A 15,451-nucleotide genomic window follows, 5' to 3' on the forward strand; every position below is an offset into this window, starting at 1 on the left:
CAACATGGCACAAGTATACATATGTAACAAACCTGCACGTTATGCACATGTACCCTAGAACTTAAAGTATAACAATAATAATAATAATAATAAAAGAAATCTCTAGGGTGGACCTAGGGCATCCTTATATTTTACCTGCTCTCCAGATGATTCTAGTAATTGGCATCCACATGTGAGAACCATTGATTTAGGGAACCCTGAGGTTGCCACAGTCAGTCAGGAGTCAGGAATCCCTTTCTGTGGCTGTTGCTTCTATCCGATAGAATCCTTTTATGAGCAAACTGTTCAGGAGCCTCAGTCACTGTCAGGGTTACTATCACATCCCCTCATGTTTAAATTGAAGAATGGACTGAAGGAACCAGGGCAGTGGTGGAAGCAGTGGCTCTGGAGTGATAAAAATAGAGTTCAATTCTCAGCTCTGTCACCCACTGCTGCTTGACTTGGGCAAGTTATATTAGCCTCTTAGTGTCTCAGTTTTCTAATCTGGCAATTGGGATAATCATTGTGTCTTCACCTTGGAATCACTATGAGAAAACAAGGGTTCAATTCAATGTCTTGCACTTGGTAAGAACTCAATTAGTAGTAGCTCCAGACTGCCCACCCCAGTAAATATTTAAATCCTGAAGAGCAGAAGTTGCCTGGGATAGCAATGTGCATTGTTCACCAACTTCTTAGAAATGGGATGGACTATGCACCTGAAAGGTGTTACCCATACCCACTAAAGTGTAAGGCATTTCTGAGATGGAGAGACCTAGATTATATGTCAATATTCCCTGAGGATCAACTAGCGTAGATGGAGATGGTAAAAGTGTTAAAGTGTCAGTGGGACCAAATGAGCATCCAGGTTCTTCTCCCCAGGAAATAGCCCTCACCGCACATGTGCCCCTCACCCAGCCACCCTACCTTACATGGCAATGTAGAACTTGTTCTAGGTCAGAGAAAGCAGCTGAGGGTCTCTAGTCCTTAGAAACCTGGGTCCCAGGTAGAGAGAACCAGAAGATGAGTAGATAGATAGACAGATAGATAGATAGATAGATAGATAGATAGATAGATAGATACATAGATAGATAATAGGTAGATAGATAGATAATAGATAGATAGATAGATAATAGGTAGATATATGATTAATGATAGATAATAGATAAGTGGACAGGTAGATGGATGGAAGGATGGATGGATGATAGACAGACAGATAATACGTAGGTAGGTAGATAGATGGATAAGTGAATAGGTGGGTGGGTGGATGGATTGATAGATAAGTGAATAGGTGGATGGAAGATAGACGATAGGATAACAGGTAGATAGATTCAATAGATAATAGGTAGATAGATAAGTGAATAGGTAGATGGATGGATGATGGATGGATGGATGGACAGACAGATAATACATATCTAGGCAGACAGATAGATGGATAAGTGAATAGGTAGATACATGAATGGATGGATAGATAGAGTGGATAGGCAGATGGATGGCTGAATGAATGGGTAGACAGAGATAGATAGATAGACATAGATAGACATACATAGATAGATAGATAGATAGATAGATAGATAGATAGATAGATAGATAGATAGATACACATATTTATAGACAGAGAGAGAATGAAAATGAGATAGAGGTAGATAAAAGCAGAAAGACAGAACGAAAAATAAGAGCTAGAAAAAGGAATTAGGAAAGAAAACTGGAGATAAAGAGATCTACAAGAAGCAGCAAAGGACAGGAAAGAAGAGAAAGAAAAAAGATCCATCAGGAGGTCCTTACCGACTGCCTTTAAGGAGGCGTACTTGTTGAGCTCTTTCCCTAGTGGCTGCTGTTCGTAGGGGTTGGAGATCTGGCCCAGGTTTGGGTATGAATGTGGATGGCCCATCTGCTGGAGGAGAGGAGAGGTGGGCACTGCGTTGTTCATCTGGGTGGCATCTGGAAGTTAAGACACAGAAGGAGATTGTCACAGACAGGGCAGAACCATCTACTTTCCCTCCTATCACCACATCCCTGGAGACCAAAACTCTCCCCACCCTTTAGGGACTCAAGTCGCAAAACAGCAGAGGGTTCACAGATACATGGGACACAACTGAGTTTATAATCTTTACTGGAGAGCAAATGAGGACAGGTGGCTGTTCTTCTGACATCACCTCAAAGGATGTGCTCAAAAACATGTTAAACTAACATGTTAAGGTCCTATCAGTAGAGAGGTTATTTTTGTCATTGAAACGATATTTGTACAAAAAGATGCCCAACCTCAGTAACAGTCAAAGAAATGCAAGTCAGAAGAACAATGAGAAGCCATTCCTTTGCCAAGAGATTGGCAGACGTTAAAGGGACTGAAGGACTTAAGTACCAGCAGAGATACCGAGTACAGGGAGGCCTCCTAAAGCTGCTGGTGGACATGCAATTTGCTATATTTGCAGGAAGAAATCAGCCACTGAGTATTGAAATGTAAAGCACATGTACATGCTGACTGAACAATACCACTTCTAGCAACTGAGCCTACAGAAATATAAGCATCAGAATGTAAGGGTATTTGTTCAGAGATGTTTTTGCACCATTGTTTGTAAAATGAAAACACTCACACAGAAACAATCTGAACTCCTATCAATGTGGGAACTCTTAAATGAATTACTATAATACATATGATATACATAATATGTACACATATGATGGAATATCATTCAGGTGTCAGAAATAAATGAATGAAAAATTGAACAGTTTCTTATGGTTTATATTGTTAAAGGGAAAAAAGCAAACTTTAAAGGAAAGCAAATAGTATAGTATTTTCTGTTAAGTAAAAGAAAAATCTATGTGTATATTTTTGCATACTATGGGTTTGCATAAGACAGAAACATACGTAAAGACAAACAAACTAAATACTGGCTACTTGAGTGGAAATGAGATTCAGGGAAAGAGAGATTCAAGGTTTTTCTGAGCTGAGATCTGCAGGAAGGAGGGTTGTTATGATAGTTCAGTGTGGTGGAAGGTGGAAGGTATGAGGGAGGGTATTTCAGGCAGAGGAAGCAGCATGAGCAAAAGCTGTGGAGTTGGATGGAACCCGGTGTGCTCAGCAACGGAAGGAATTGCTCTCTGAGCTCTGGCCATGCACAGCTAGAGAATACAGTGTGAGGAAAGTGGAATGAGGTGGGACTGGAGAGGGTGGCAGGACCCAGTGAACATTGGTAAAGGTTCCTGTCTTTATCCTGAGAGCAATGGGATGGACAGACAGGAGGCGAGAACCAAATGGGAATGGAATCTCTCCTGTCTATCCATCCCATCACTGTGAGATAATGATGGCTCACTTTCAGGTGGAAAGTACAGGTTCCCTCTGGCTTCATGAAGCACATGTGTCCATCCAGGTATGCACTGCAGTGGATGCTGGTGGTGTCTTGAAAGATCCCCTTTATCCAGCAAGTACCCCCATTTCCCAGCTGCTGCAAATGTTGGCTGCTAACAGCTCACAGCCGCCTTCAGTACCCAGAGAATTGCTCTTGGCTAATGGAAGCCACTGCCCTGGGGTCAATATGCTTCACCCATCTCGTCCTCAGGTGGTCAACAACCAACGTCCCACTGATGCTGATGTCCAAAGATCAGCCCCTTGTCTCAACATGGGTATAACTTTATGAAATGATGATACTCCAGAGTTCATGGACTGGGACAAGTTTAGAGTAAGGGGTCAGCAATCTTTTTCTGTAAAGGGCCAGAGAGTAAGTATTTTAGACTTTGTAGGCCATCAGTCTCTGTTTTAACTACTCCACTCTGCCTTTGTAGCATGAATGCAGCCCTAGAGGGGAGACAGTTGACCCTCTGTATCCACAGGTTCTACACCCTTGGATTCAGCCAACTGTGAATTGAAAATACCCAGAAAAAAAATTAAAAATAACAATACGATACAATAATATACAAATAAATAAAAAACAATACAAGTAAAAATACAGTATAACAACTATTTGCATAACATTTGCGTTGTACTAGTATTATAAGTAATCTAGAGATGATTTAAAGTATACGAAAGGATATGAGTAGGTTATATGAAAATACTATGTCATTTTTTATAACGGACTTGAGCATCTGTTGTTATTGTATCCATGGAGGGTCCTGAAACCAGATCCCCATGGATACCATGGGACAACCATATAAATGGGCATGGCTGTGTTCCAATAAAACTTTATTTACAAAAACAGGTGGTACAAAATTTGAACCAAGGGCTATAGTTTGACAACCCCTGAATCTGGACCTTACCTGAAACCCCATTTTTGTGTGGCTCTCTAACCTTTCGAAGGTGCTTCCCTCATAATCTTAGAGGTGTGTATTTATTTGTTACCTGAAGAGCACTCCCCCAGAGTCACATGCATCTGAGTCCCTTTCCCAGGCTTTGCTTTTAGATAACTCAACCCCTGATGTATATGAAAAATGTTTGGCTTTAGAAACCAATAAACCCAAACGGAAAGAGGCAGGGATACCCGAGCTGAGGCATGAGGGTAAGGAGAGTATTTTTATCACTTGACCTGCATGGGCCATCACACAAGCCCAAGTGTTAAATGGGAATGTCGCCAAACATAAGTGCCAAGTAATCCAGTCTCTGGCCAACGTCTGGAAAGACGCATGTATCCTTCTACCATGATAGCTTTTTGGCTGAGATTCAGCTGCCATGGGAGAGTCCCAGGATTAATAAAGTAACAGTAGAAAAGGTGTTGATAAGGTATGGCTTTCACTATACCTTGGAACCCAAGATCCTCTGACATTCTCCTCTCCAAAGCCAACCCACCAGGGTTCCTGTCTGCTTCCCCTGGGCATGTCAGGCCAGCCATGTTTTGTTTCCAAGTATTGGTGGGAAATGGCTTACTCTTAAGTTCTCACTGTATGCTGCCGTGTGTGCGTGTGTGTGTGTGTGTGTGTGTGTGTGTGTGTGTGTTCCATGACATATTTTTTGGTGGATAGCTACTGCTTTTGTGCACAGTCTTATCTTAGTGACTTCTGGGGAAACACAAACTAAGACAGTTACCATGATTGGCAGCTCATCACACAACTCAAGTGGCGATAAAGCAGCATACCAAAGGACTCAAATGCAAGCATATTTGGCAGGTGATCTCAGGAAATACTTGTAGCAAAAGGATGGGGGAGTTAGGGAACAAGAAGCAAATAGAGTGCAATGCCAAGCAAGATGCAATGTGGTCGACTGGAGTTTAATCCCACTCTGGAATTCTGGCAAATGGTATTGAATGCATACCTCAAAATTATGTCACCCCAAGGGCAAAGGAGCCCTTAGTATTTACACACAAACTCCTATTAGTCATTGGTTGAGGGCTGCTGCCGGGAGACATTAATTCGTTAGCACTCGCAACTTCCCATGTTCACAGGCAAAGCAAGCTCCAGTGGCCAGAGATACCCTCGCTCAGGGATGTAAGAGCTGGCAGTTGAAAAGCAGGTGAGTATGTGCCCGAATAGCAAGGGCTCACTGTGCTTTATAGTAATTCAGACCCCTGGCCATGGAAGTGAGCATGGGCCTGAATCAGACCAATCCCAGTACCTCCTTCTAATAATGATTGGACCAGAGGAGAGCATGTGATCTATATTGGGCCAATCAGAGTTCTTCCATCAACTTTTCTACTTGGAAACACTGGAGTCAAACAACGAAAAGGCCATGAAGTCAATGTGAAGCTACCATGTGGAGAAAATCTTTCTTCGTTATGAAAGAGTAAGAATCACACCCACAGGAAAGAAGCTGAGGAGAGAGAGAAGCCCCTTTCTAAAGAGTGTGTTTTGTGGTTCCTGCCACTTGCAATGTAGAGTTCTGATTAAGGCAATTGTTGTTTGGATTTCCTCGGGGAAGCTGAAACTGGGGAAGGCTGTCCATGCAGCAAACCCAGGTATTGCCTTAAAATGGAAAAGGTATTGCCCCTCAGTTTTCTACAGAGCTACAGCAGAAATTTCAAACAACAAATTGGCTGAGTCGTGCATAGAGCGTGCCCAAGGATGCTAGTAAGCTAACTAATGTCTCAATGGCAGGCACCCCTACCCCTGGAAATGCATCCCAAACACTAGACTGTCTAATCAAAGAGTTGAACCTTCAAAGCCTGTTATCCTCCACTATAAGTCCTTTCGGTCATCTGTTTGATCCGTCGGTCCCAGACTCAACCTACTAGGCTCAAACCCTGTTTCCAGATCTGCCAGAGAAAATGCTAAACACTTTGTTAAAGAAAAAAAAATAATTCTACAGAGGTGTTCCTCACGGAATATCTTGGGACACACTTTTATATTATTAAACAGAATACATGATATTCCCTTATAAAGTATTTGCTTTTGGATTATTTCTCCCAAGTCCTGAGACACCTCAGGGGCAGTGAGTAGTTTTAATGTAAGTAGGCACAACCATAAAACCCCACCAAAGTGATCCCCTTCAAAAGAAGAAATGAGGCCATCCCGAAGTTGCACTTCCAGTTTCACATTAAGAGCCACATAAAGCAAATTTCTGGCAGTTTTAGATAGCCCTTTTTTTTTTTTTTTTTTTTTTGCTAGTTTCCAGGCACTGAATATTCAGAAATATTAAAATCCAGTTTCAGGGCAGCAATCAAAATTTATTAAACAGACATTTGTGACTAGGTTTTCTAAATGTCATTTTCATTTCACTGGACAGGAAGATAGAGACCAGACCTGGCAACTCAGTTGCTTTGTGAGTTTTCCACAAATATATTCAGCCAGGGAGGAGAAACAAACAAACAAAAAAAGCAGATTGGAGATAAGCCCAGGTTGGAATCCAAGAAAACTAGAACAATAGGATGAGTGAAAAAATGCAGCATGAATGAGATCTAGGTTATAATCTGCAAATCCTTCCCTTACCAAGCTGACCGAAGAAATATGCATGTGTGTACGTGTGTGTGTACATATGTATGTATGCATGTGTACATATACATACAAGTATATATGTATACATATACACACACATATTAATTTCTTTTTTTTTTTTGGAGATGGAGTCTCACTCTGTCGCCCAGGTTGGAGTGCAGTGGAGTGATCTCAGCTCACTGCGACCTCCGCCTCCCAGGTTCAAGTGATTCTCCTGCTTCAGCCTCCCGAGTAGCTGGGATTACAGGCATGTGCCACCATGCCCAGCTAAATTTTGTATTTTTAGTAGAGACGGGGTTTCTCCATGTTGGCCAGGCTCGTCTTGAACTCCTGACCTCAGGTGATCTGCCCGCCTCAGCCTCCCAAAGTACTGGGCTTACAGACGTGAGCCACCTCACCCAGTCCACATATATAATTTCTTTTCCACAGTCATAGCAATAGATGGACTCCAGTAACATGTCTCACTCTCAGAAGTTCCCTTCTGGACATTCCCCATCCCCAGAGATATCTTACCCACCTCTGTGGAAAGGTACTCCTTATCCAATGCCACAAGAACATTTTCCCCACCTCATTATAAGCACAACTCATTATGACCCTTCGAAATAACTAATGAAGACTTGCCCTTCTGTGATGCTGTTTTTCCATGCAGACCCTTGGTCTGCAAACGACAAATTGATGGTGTCCTGTGCTCTCTCCTTCCTAAGACAGAGAAGGAACCTCCTATATCCCACAATCTTCTTCAAAGAAGGTTAAGATACAATTACTCTAATTGGAAGCATCTGGCAGACTTGCACCAAGGTAGCCACCATGTAACTCCTGTTGTTAGGTGGTATATCTTGGTTACTAAACAGGGAAATAAAATGGACACAATTCAGATAGAGCCAGTTAAGGTAAAAATGCTCAGTTACAAACACCGAGAGAATGCTCCAAGTTTCTCCGTGCAGAGGAGACAAATATTAACTGTCAGAAACTAGACCATTCTGGCTCATCTTAAAGGAAAGGCAACATAGTGACTCCTTCAAAGTATATCTCAAGGAGGAGTAGCCCAGAAAGGTACTACATGGTCAAATAGGGTTGTTCTGTCGAGCACACACCACGTTCCAGACAGTAGGTAAAGAGCTTCTCACTCTCTCTCTCTCTCTCTCTCTATATATATATATATATATATACACACATATATATTTTTTTTTGAGGTACAGTTTCACTGTGTCACCCAGGCTGGAGTGCAGTGGCATGATCTCAGCTCACTGCAATCTCTGCCTCCCAGTTTCAAGTGATCCTCCCATCTCAGCCTCCCAAGTAGCTGGGATTACAGGTGTGAACCACCATGTCCGGCTAATGTTTGTATTTTTAGTAGAGATATGGTTTCGCCATGTTGGCTAGGCTGGTCCTGAACTCCTGACCTCAAGGGATCCGCCTGCCTCAGTCTCCCAAAGTGTTGGTATTACAGGTGTGAGCCACCACATCTGGCCTCAAACAATGAATTTTTTAAAACATTTTACCACGAAAGAGTTTTAGATTTACAAAAGTACTGCAAAGATAGTACAGAGAGTTCCTGTATCCTCCAGACCCAGTTTCCCTATTATTAACATATTAGTATGGTACATTTGTTACAGTGAGTGAATCAATATTGATATGTTACTATTAACTAAAGGCCACACTTTATTTGGGTTTCCTTAGTTTTTACCTAATGTCTGTCTTCTCTGTTTCAAAATATCTAGGTACCACATTAAACTTAGAATTTAGTCACATCTCTTTAGATTCTTCTTGCCTGTGACAGTTTCTCAGACTTTCCCTATTTTGATGACTTTGACAATTTTGAGGAGTACAGGGTCAGATGTCTTGTAGAATGGACTTCTTTTTTTTTTTTTTTTTTTTGAGACAGAGTCTTGCTCTGTCACCCAGGCTGGAGTGCAGTGGTACACTCTCAGCTCACTGTAGCCTCTGTCTCCCGGGTTCAAGCGACTCTCCTGCCTCCTGAGTAGCTGGGACCACGGGCACACACCACCACGCCCGGCTAAGTTTTTGCATTTTTAGTAGAGACGGGGTTTCACCATGTTGGCTAGGCCGATCTCGAACTCCTGACCTCAGGTGATCTGCCTGCCTCGGCCCCCCAAATTGTTGAGATTACAGGCATGAGCCACTGTGCCTGGCCGAACGGAATTTGTTTCATATTTTTCTCATGATTAGATTGGGGTTATGGGTTTGGAGGTGAGGGGAATCACCGAGGTAAAGTGACATTCTCATTGTACCATAGCAAAGGTACATACTATGATGACTCATCACTATTGATGTTAAACTATCACCTGGCTTAGGTAGTACTGGACAGGTTTCTCCTCTATAAAATTATTCTATTTTCTCCTTTTTTCATATTTTACTCTTTGGAAAGAAGTCACTGTGTGCCATTCACACCATATCTAAGGAGTAGGGGTTATGCTCTACCTCCTTAAGTGGAAAGAATATCTACATAAACTATTTGGAATTATTCCTCATGGAAGATTTGTCTCTTCTTCCCCACTTATGTATTGATTCAATCATGTATTTGTATCAGTGTAGACACATGGATATGTATTTTATACTTTGGGTTATAATTCACTACCACTTTAATTTCTTTTGTTGCTCAGATTGTTCCAAATTTGGGCATCAGAAACTATTTCAATGGGCTCCTTTGACAGACCCCCTCATTTTTAAACTTTCTAACTTTCTAGCAATACAAGATTCCCCAGGGTCATCTTGTATAGATTTGTTATCCTGGTCCAAGGATCAAACATTTCCTCAAGGAGCCTGGTTCATTTTATTGGAGAATAATATTAGAAACCAAAATCTGGGTGCCAGGTGTGCTGGTTGCTTCTACTCCCTCTGCACTGACAAGGTAAGGGAATTTAGATATGTATGCTAACATATGTACATACACACATATCTACGAAGATTTACAGAGGCAACTATCCGTGTCTATATTAACCTAAGCATGAAGTCACCCTGATGTCTCTAACTCTTATTCACTGTCAAACGAATCATTCTAGCTTCCTCCCTCACTTATCTGTAACTTCCCACTCCAAGAATTATAAACCTGGCTCCCATTATCCACCATCCAATTGTTAATTGTTCAATTCCAGTATATAATTATAGCAACATCAGAATTGTTAACCCATATTCTTATGGGACACAACTTTATCAACTAGAACACAGTGCTTATGGACTATGTATTTTTTTAAGTTATTAATGTGTTTTTCTCTTCTTGTCTTCCTGAGTGTGTGGGCTTGGCTCTGGATGGCCCATGACTTTCATATGCCTGGGTAGGGTTGGGAAATTGGGATTTATTACAGAAGTAACACACAAAAAAATGATGATGTTAATAATGATGAGGAAGGTGAAGACACACTTGTATACATAATAAACATAAAGGGGTTATGAGATATTCTACACTATTCTATATACTAACTAATCACATTATCCCAGGCATCCTTATGAGATACTATTATCAACCCCATTTTGTAGAGGAGAAAACCAAGGCACGGAGAGCTTTGGCCCAAAGTTAAGTCACCTGAAATAGCAGAGCCATTCTTTGAACCTGACAGTCTAGAATCTGTGGACTTAGGCACTTGCTTACTGCTGCTGAAGGAGGTAATATTCAAATCTCTAACATTCAGAAATGATTTGGCAGCCAGACAGTAATACAATGTGAAGTCACATTATTGTCTTTGGAAGGTGGTTTGTTCTAAATTTTTTTTTTAATCTCCACCTTTCAGCATATTAAGGACCAGACTTGGTTGGCAAGACCACAGGATTTTTACAAGAATGGACCAGAGAGGAATGGAATGGGGTGTCTGATTCCTCCAGTTCTCGGGAGGATGTGAGAAGGAAAAGAAAAAGAGAGGAGGAAGACTAAGATCATGTCACCTGTCTCTCCCTCTTTGGATTTCAGACTCAGGGTGGGGGAAATGCTTGAGGCGGGAGTCTCTTGTCCTGCTTCCTTTGAGACTCTGGCAGGAGCTCATAGTGAAGCTCTGAGCTGTCACAGGGCAGCTGAGCCAGTTAAGAAACAGAGTGATATAATCTAACCAAAAGGTTGCCTGATTGGTGCTCCCCAATGACTCTGAGATACCAGATATCCCAAGAGCTGGGGTCTTACCACAGAACCTGCCACGATGGGGCAATAGACCCTACACAGTGGCGTGGACTGGGTTTCCTTCCACTTCATTCTCTCTCCTTTCTCTCCTAAGCAGATGGTTACCACAGGCTAACTCAGACAAAAGTCATGTGCTCAGAAAGGCCAAATTGGCTGGGTGCGGTGGCTCATGCCTACGATCCCAGCACTTTGGGAGGCAGAGGCGGGTTGATCACCTGAGGTCAGGAGCTCAAGACCAGCCTGACCAACATGTTGAAACTCCATCTCTACTAAAAATACAAAAAGTAGCGGGGCGTGGTGGCGCATGTCTGTAATTCCAGCTACTTGGGAGGCTAAGGCAGGATAATTGCTTAAATCCGGGAGCCAGAGGTCGCAGTGAGCTGAGATTACGCCACTGCACTCCAGCCTGGGCAACAGAGCGAGACTCTATCTCCAAAAAAAAAAAAAAAAAAAAAAAAAAAAAAGCCAAATAAAAAGGAAAAGGCACATTCACCATGTAAAAACAATTTTCCCTCGTATCTCTTAAGTAAAGCAATCCTATTTTATAAATAAGGAAACCAAAGCTCAGAGAGGTTGAGTGCCCAAAGCCACACAGCATGTTATAACAGTATCAGGATTCGATGCCAAGGTTGTCTGATGGCAAAATTGATGTTTCCTCCACCAAGCTAGGCTGCCCCCAGAATGGATCAAGAAGAGCCTGGAGGTTCAGCATTGAACCACGCCTTGAACCAGCTCTGTGGATAGAAACTTCCTTCTGTCTTGAATAACTTCTTTCTTCCTGCAAAATTTCCCAGTCAGATGAGAAAACCGCTAGCCAGATCTATGCTTTTTCATTTCTTCTCCTTCTCCTCCTTCTCCTCCTCCTTCTTCTCTTCCTCCTCCTCTTCTTTCCTTCTTTCTTTCTTTCCTTCCTTCCTTCCTACCTTCCTTCCTTCCTTCCTCTCTCCCTCATTCCCTCCCTTCCTTCCTTCTTCCTCCTCCTTCTTCTTTTTTTTTTTTGAGATGGAGTCTCACTCTGTCACCCAGGCTGGAGTGCAATGGTGCTATCTCAGCTCACTGCAACCTCCACCTCTGGGGTTTAAGCGATTCTCCTGCCTCAGCCTCCCAGGTAGCTGGGACAACAGGTGCATGCCACCATGCCCGGGTAATTTTTTGTATTTTTAGTAGAGATGGGATTTCACCGTGTTAGCTAGGATGGTCTCGATCTCCTGACCTTGTGATCTCCCCGCCTCGGCCTGTTTCTTCTTCTATCCAGAGAACAGAACTTACTGTTCTATGCAGATAATAAACAAGTTTCCTCCCAAATTAGAAATACCCTGCTTCCTGGTGGAACCTACCTATGTCCTTGCCTCTCCAGCTTCGTTCAACCATCCATTCTTCCTCACATATTTTAGTGTCTATGTTATTCCAGGCATTATGCTTAGCTAACAATTCCTAGCTCTTATACCACTTACTAAAGAATCTCATAAAATTTTTCCAAAGCTTTTTTTTCCCATTTTATTTTATTTTAGATACATATTTCTGCATATTTGTTATATGGGCATATTATACAAAGGTCAGAGTTGAGGTCCTAGTGTAGCCATCACCCAAATAGTCAACATTGTACCTGAAAGGTAATTTTCAATGCTCACTCCTTTCCCATCCACCTCCCTGTTAGAGTCTCTAGTGTCTGATTTCCATCTTCATATCCCTGCATACCTACTGTTTAGCTCCCACTCATAAGTGAGAACATGCAGTATTTCATTTTCTGTTTCTGAGTTAGTTCACTTAGAAAAATGGCCTCCAGCTCCATCATGTTGCTGCAAAGGACATGATTTCGTTCTTTTTCATGGCTGCATAGCATTCCATGGTGTGTATATGCCACATTTTCTTTATCCAGTCAACCCTCACTCCTTCCACTTCATTGGTTCCATAACATTGCTATTGTGAATAGTGCTGCGATGAACATACAAGTGCTGGTATCTTTTTCATATAAAATTCTACTAAAGCTTTCAATACTCAAGAGGGACCGTGCTTTTGCCTAGTCCATGAGGCCACACTGGTCCTGCCCATGGACCTTCTTCATCTCCACGGTTTGCAACACACCTTCTATACCCTATGATGTGGCCTCAACCATCCCTCTCTCCACAGACAGCACCATCCAGGACAACATAATGAAATAAGAATGGAGTTTTGAGTCAGTCCATTTTGGACTCAAATTTTGGCTCTTCCACTTACCCCCAGCATCTTGTGGTGTGTTATAAAGCCTGTATGAGCCTCAGTCTTCTAAGCTCTAAATTGGGACCATAACAGCTTCCTCATGGGGTTACTGTGAGGTTCAAAGACATTATGAACACCATGCTTAGCAGTGCTTGGAAACATTGTAAGCATCCAGTGTATGGTAGCTAAAGCTTGATTGCCTCCCATTGTTTCGAAAGCCAAGACAACATAACGGGTGGCCATGAGGAAAAGAGGGTGTTGGGTTTCCATAAGACCCTCTCTGGGCTCAGAATTCTTGGACATAGTCTAGATTGTTCCATTGCCTCAAAACCAGACGAATGACAGGGAATGGGCAGGAGATGTCCCTGCTGGGGCCAATTGCACTGGTTAGTCTCATAAGAACAAAAAAGGAGAATAGACATTCAGAAATCAGAACAGAGTTCTGGCTTTTAGCTCTGTTTTTCTTTCTAACCTTTCCAAATCTTTATGCCACCAACATTTTTAAGGGAAAACCTTAAAATTATAGTTTGAAATACCATGTAGGTTCTTTTCTGTCCACAAGCAAGGAGAAAAAAAAGTATCCAGTCCAACTCAAAATTACCCTGAATTTGTCGAAAGAGAACATAGCAGGCTAGGCTTGCATCAGAAAAGGTTTCTGTAGAAGGAGAATTGAATCTTGGTGGCAAAGAGACCAGCAGGAATTTGCAATAAAGGAAAAAAAAACACATATATAATCATAAAACCTTTGGAAAATGAGGCATTGGTGTTACCCAAGAGTTTACATCTTTAAACATGAAAACTTAAAAAAAAAAAAACTTTCAACCATTTAGGATGGAAATATTTTAAAACTAGAGTTGTTAAATATTTATTTAATGCTCACTTTCAGCCTGTTTTTATGCAGGCTCTGGGGGACAGAGATTCATTTCAAAATCCCGGTTGTGCTGCAAATACATAACAGTCTAGGGTAGGAGGTATATCCGCAGCATGGCGGGAGACATGGAGGACTAGTTACAATCAGCAACGGTTAATGCTGTGATGCAGCCAAACAGAGGTTCCTGGACAAGCATAAGAGAGGGCCACCTAATTCAGTTTTAGAAGGCGGGGGACCTTGTTCATCAATATTCTGCAAGAGTTCTAAAGGCAGCAAAAAGAAGAGAAGGAGTTCAATTTTGATTTGAAGTAGCATCATGTATATGTTGACAAAGAAACCACAATGTATTGTTATCAGTTCTGAAACAGAACATCCCTAACATCCCATAACTCACCCTTGGTGGCTCAGCATCATCATTCTAAAGACTAAAGGGTGTTTTATGCCCACAGCAGCCACTTCATCCAATTTAATGAGATACTATTTACAGGAGATGTTTGCCCCTTCACTCAATAGCCCCAGCGTGCTATGGCTGTTTAGTTTCTGCCCCTTCTCTTCTCCTTCCTCTGCATCCCCCTCCTCCTAATTCCTCCTATTGTGTAGTATTCCTTTGTCTTCCATCATTGTCAGTCTGTTTTACCAGCCACATAGTGAGAGGCAGCCTTCTTTACTGGCAGTTCTAATGTGTTAGGAGATTAGACACCAGATACTCAAGCTCGTTAGGATAAATTGTCATGTAACAATTAACCATATGTAAAAATACAGTTTTCTTCTGTAAAATCCTCTGCTCTCCTTCATGTTTTCCCCAAACTAACTCTGAGCCATCTTTCAGGTCTCAGCTTAAACAAACGCCTTCCACTTCATTCTCTCTCCTTTCTCTCCAAAGCAGATGGTTACCGCAGGCTAACTCAGACAAAAGTCATGTACTCAGAAGGGCCAAATAAAAAGGCACATTAACCACATAAAAACTTTTTACCCTCGTATCTCTAAGTATAACAATCCTATTTTACAAAGAAGGAAACCAAAGCTCAGAGAAGTTGAGTGGCTTTCCCAAAGTCACACAGCATGTTGTAACATCAGGATTTGATGCCAGGTTTGTGTGATAGGAACATTGATGTTTCTTCCACCAAGCTAAGCTGTCCCTAGCACATATCGGGAAGAGTCTGGAGGTTCAGCATTGAGCCACCTCTATGGAGAGAAACTTCCTTCTGCCTTGAGTATCCTCCTTCTACCATGCCCGCCAAGGGACCTCCCTAATCTTCATCCCCTCACTAAGTACTCCTGTAGCTCCCTGCATTCATCTGCTAAGGTAATACAACAGAGAACAACAAATGAAGTGGCTTAAACAACGGACATATATCTATCATCTCACAGTCCCCGAAGCTAGAAGTCTGAGGTCACGGTATTAGCAGGGATAGTTT

At 42.0% G+C, this 15,451-nt stretch overlaps 1 protein-coding gene across 1 annotated transcript in view; it reads right to left on the bottom strand.

The window, feature by feature from the left end:
• SHISA9 (shisa family member 9) overlaps positions 1-15,451 on the bottom strand; it is a 355,039-nt gene that overhangs the window by 32,650 nt on the left and 306,938 nt on the right. The window contains exon 3 of the mRNA XM_011983671.1: positions 1,762-1,917. Coding sequence (XP_011839061.1) covers positions 1,762-1,917 — 156 coding nt within the window. The remainder of the gene's footprint in view (positions 1-1,761; positions 1,918-15,451) is intronic.

The sequence above is a fragment of the Mandrillus leucophaeus genome, unplaced genomic scaffold (genome assembly GCF_000951045.1).
Source record: "Mandrillus leucophaeus isolate KB7577 unplaced genomic scaffold, Mleu.le_1.0 Scaffold253, whole genome shotgun sequence".
NCBI classification, from domain to species: Eukaryota; Metazoa; Chordata; class Mammalia; order Primates; family Cercopithecidae; genus Mandrillus; species Mandrillus leucophaeus.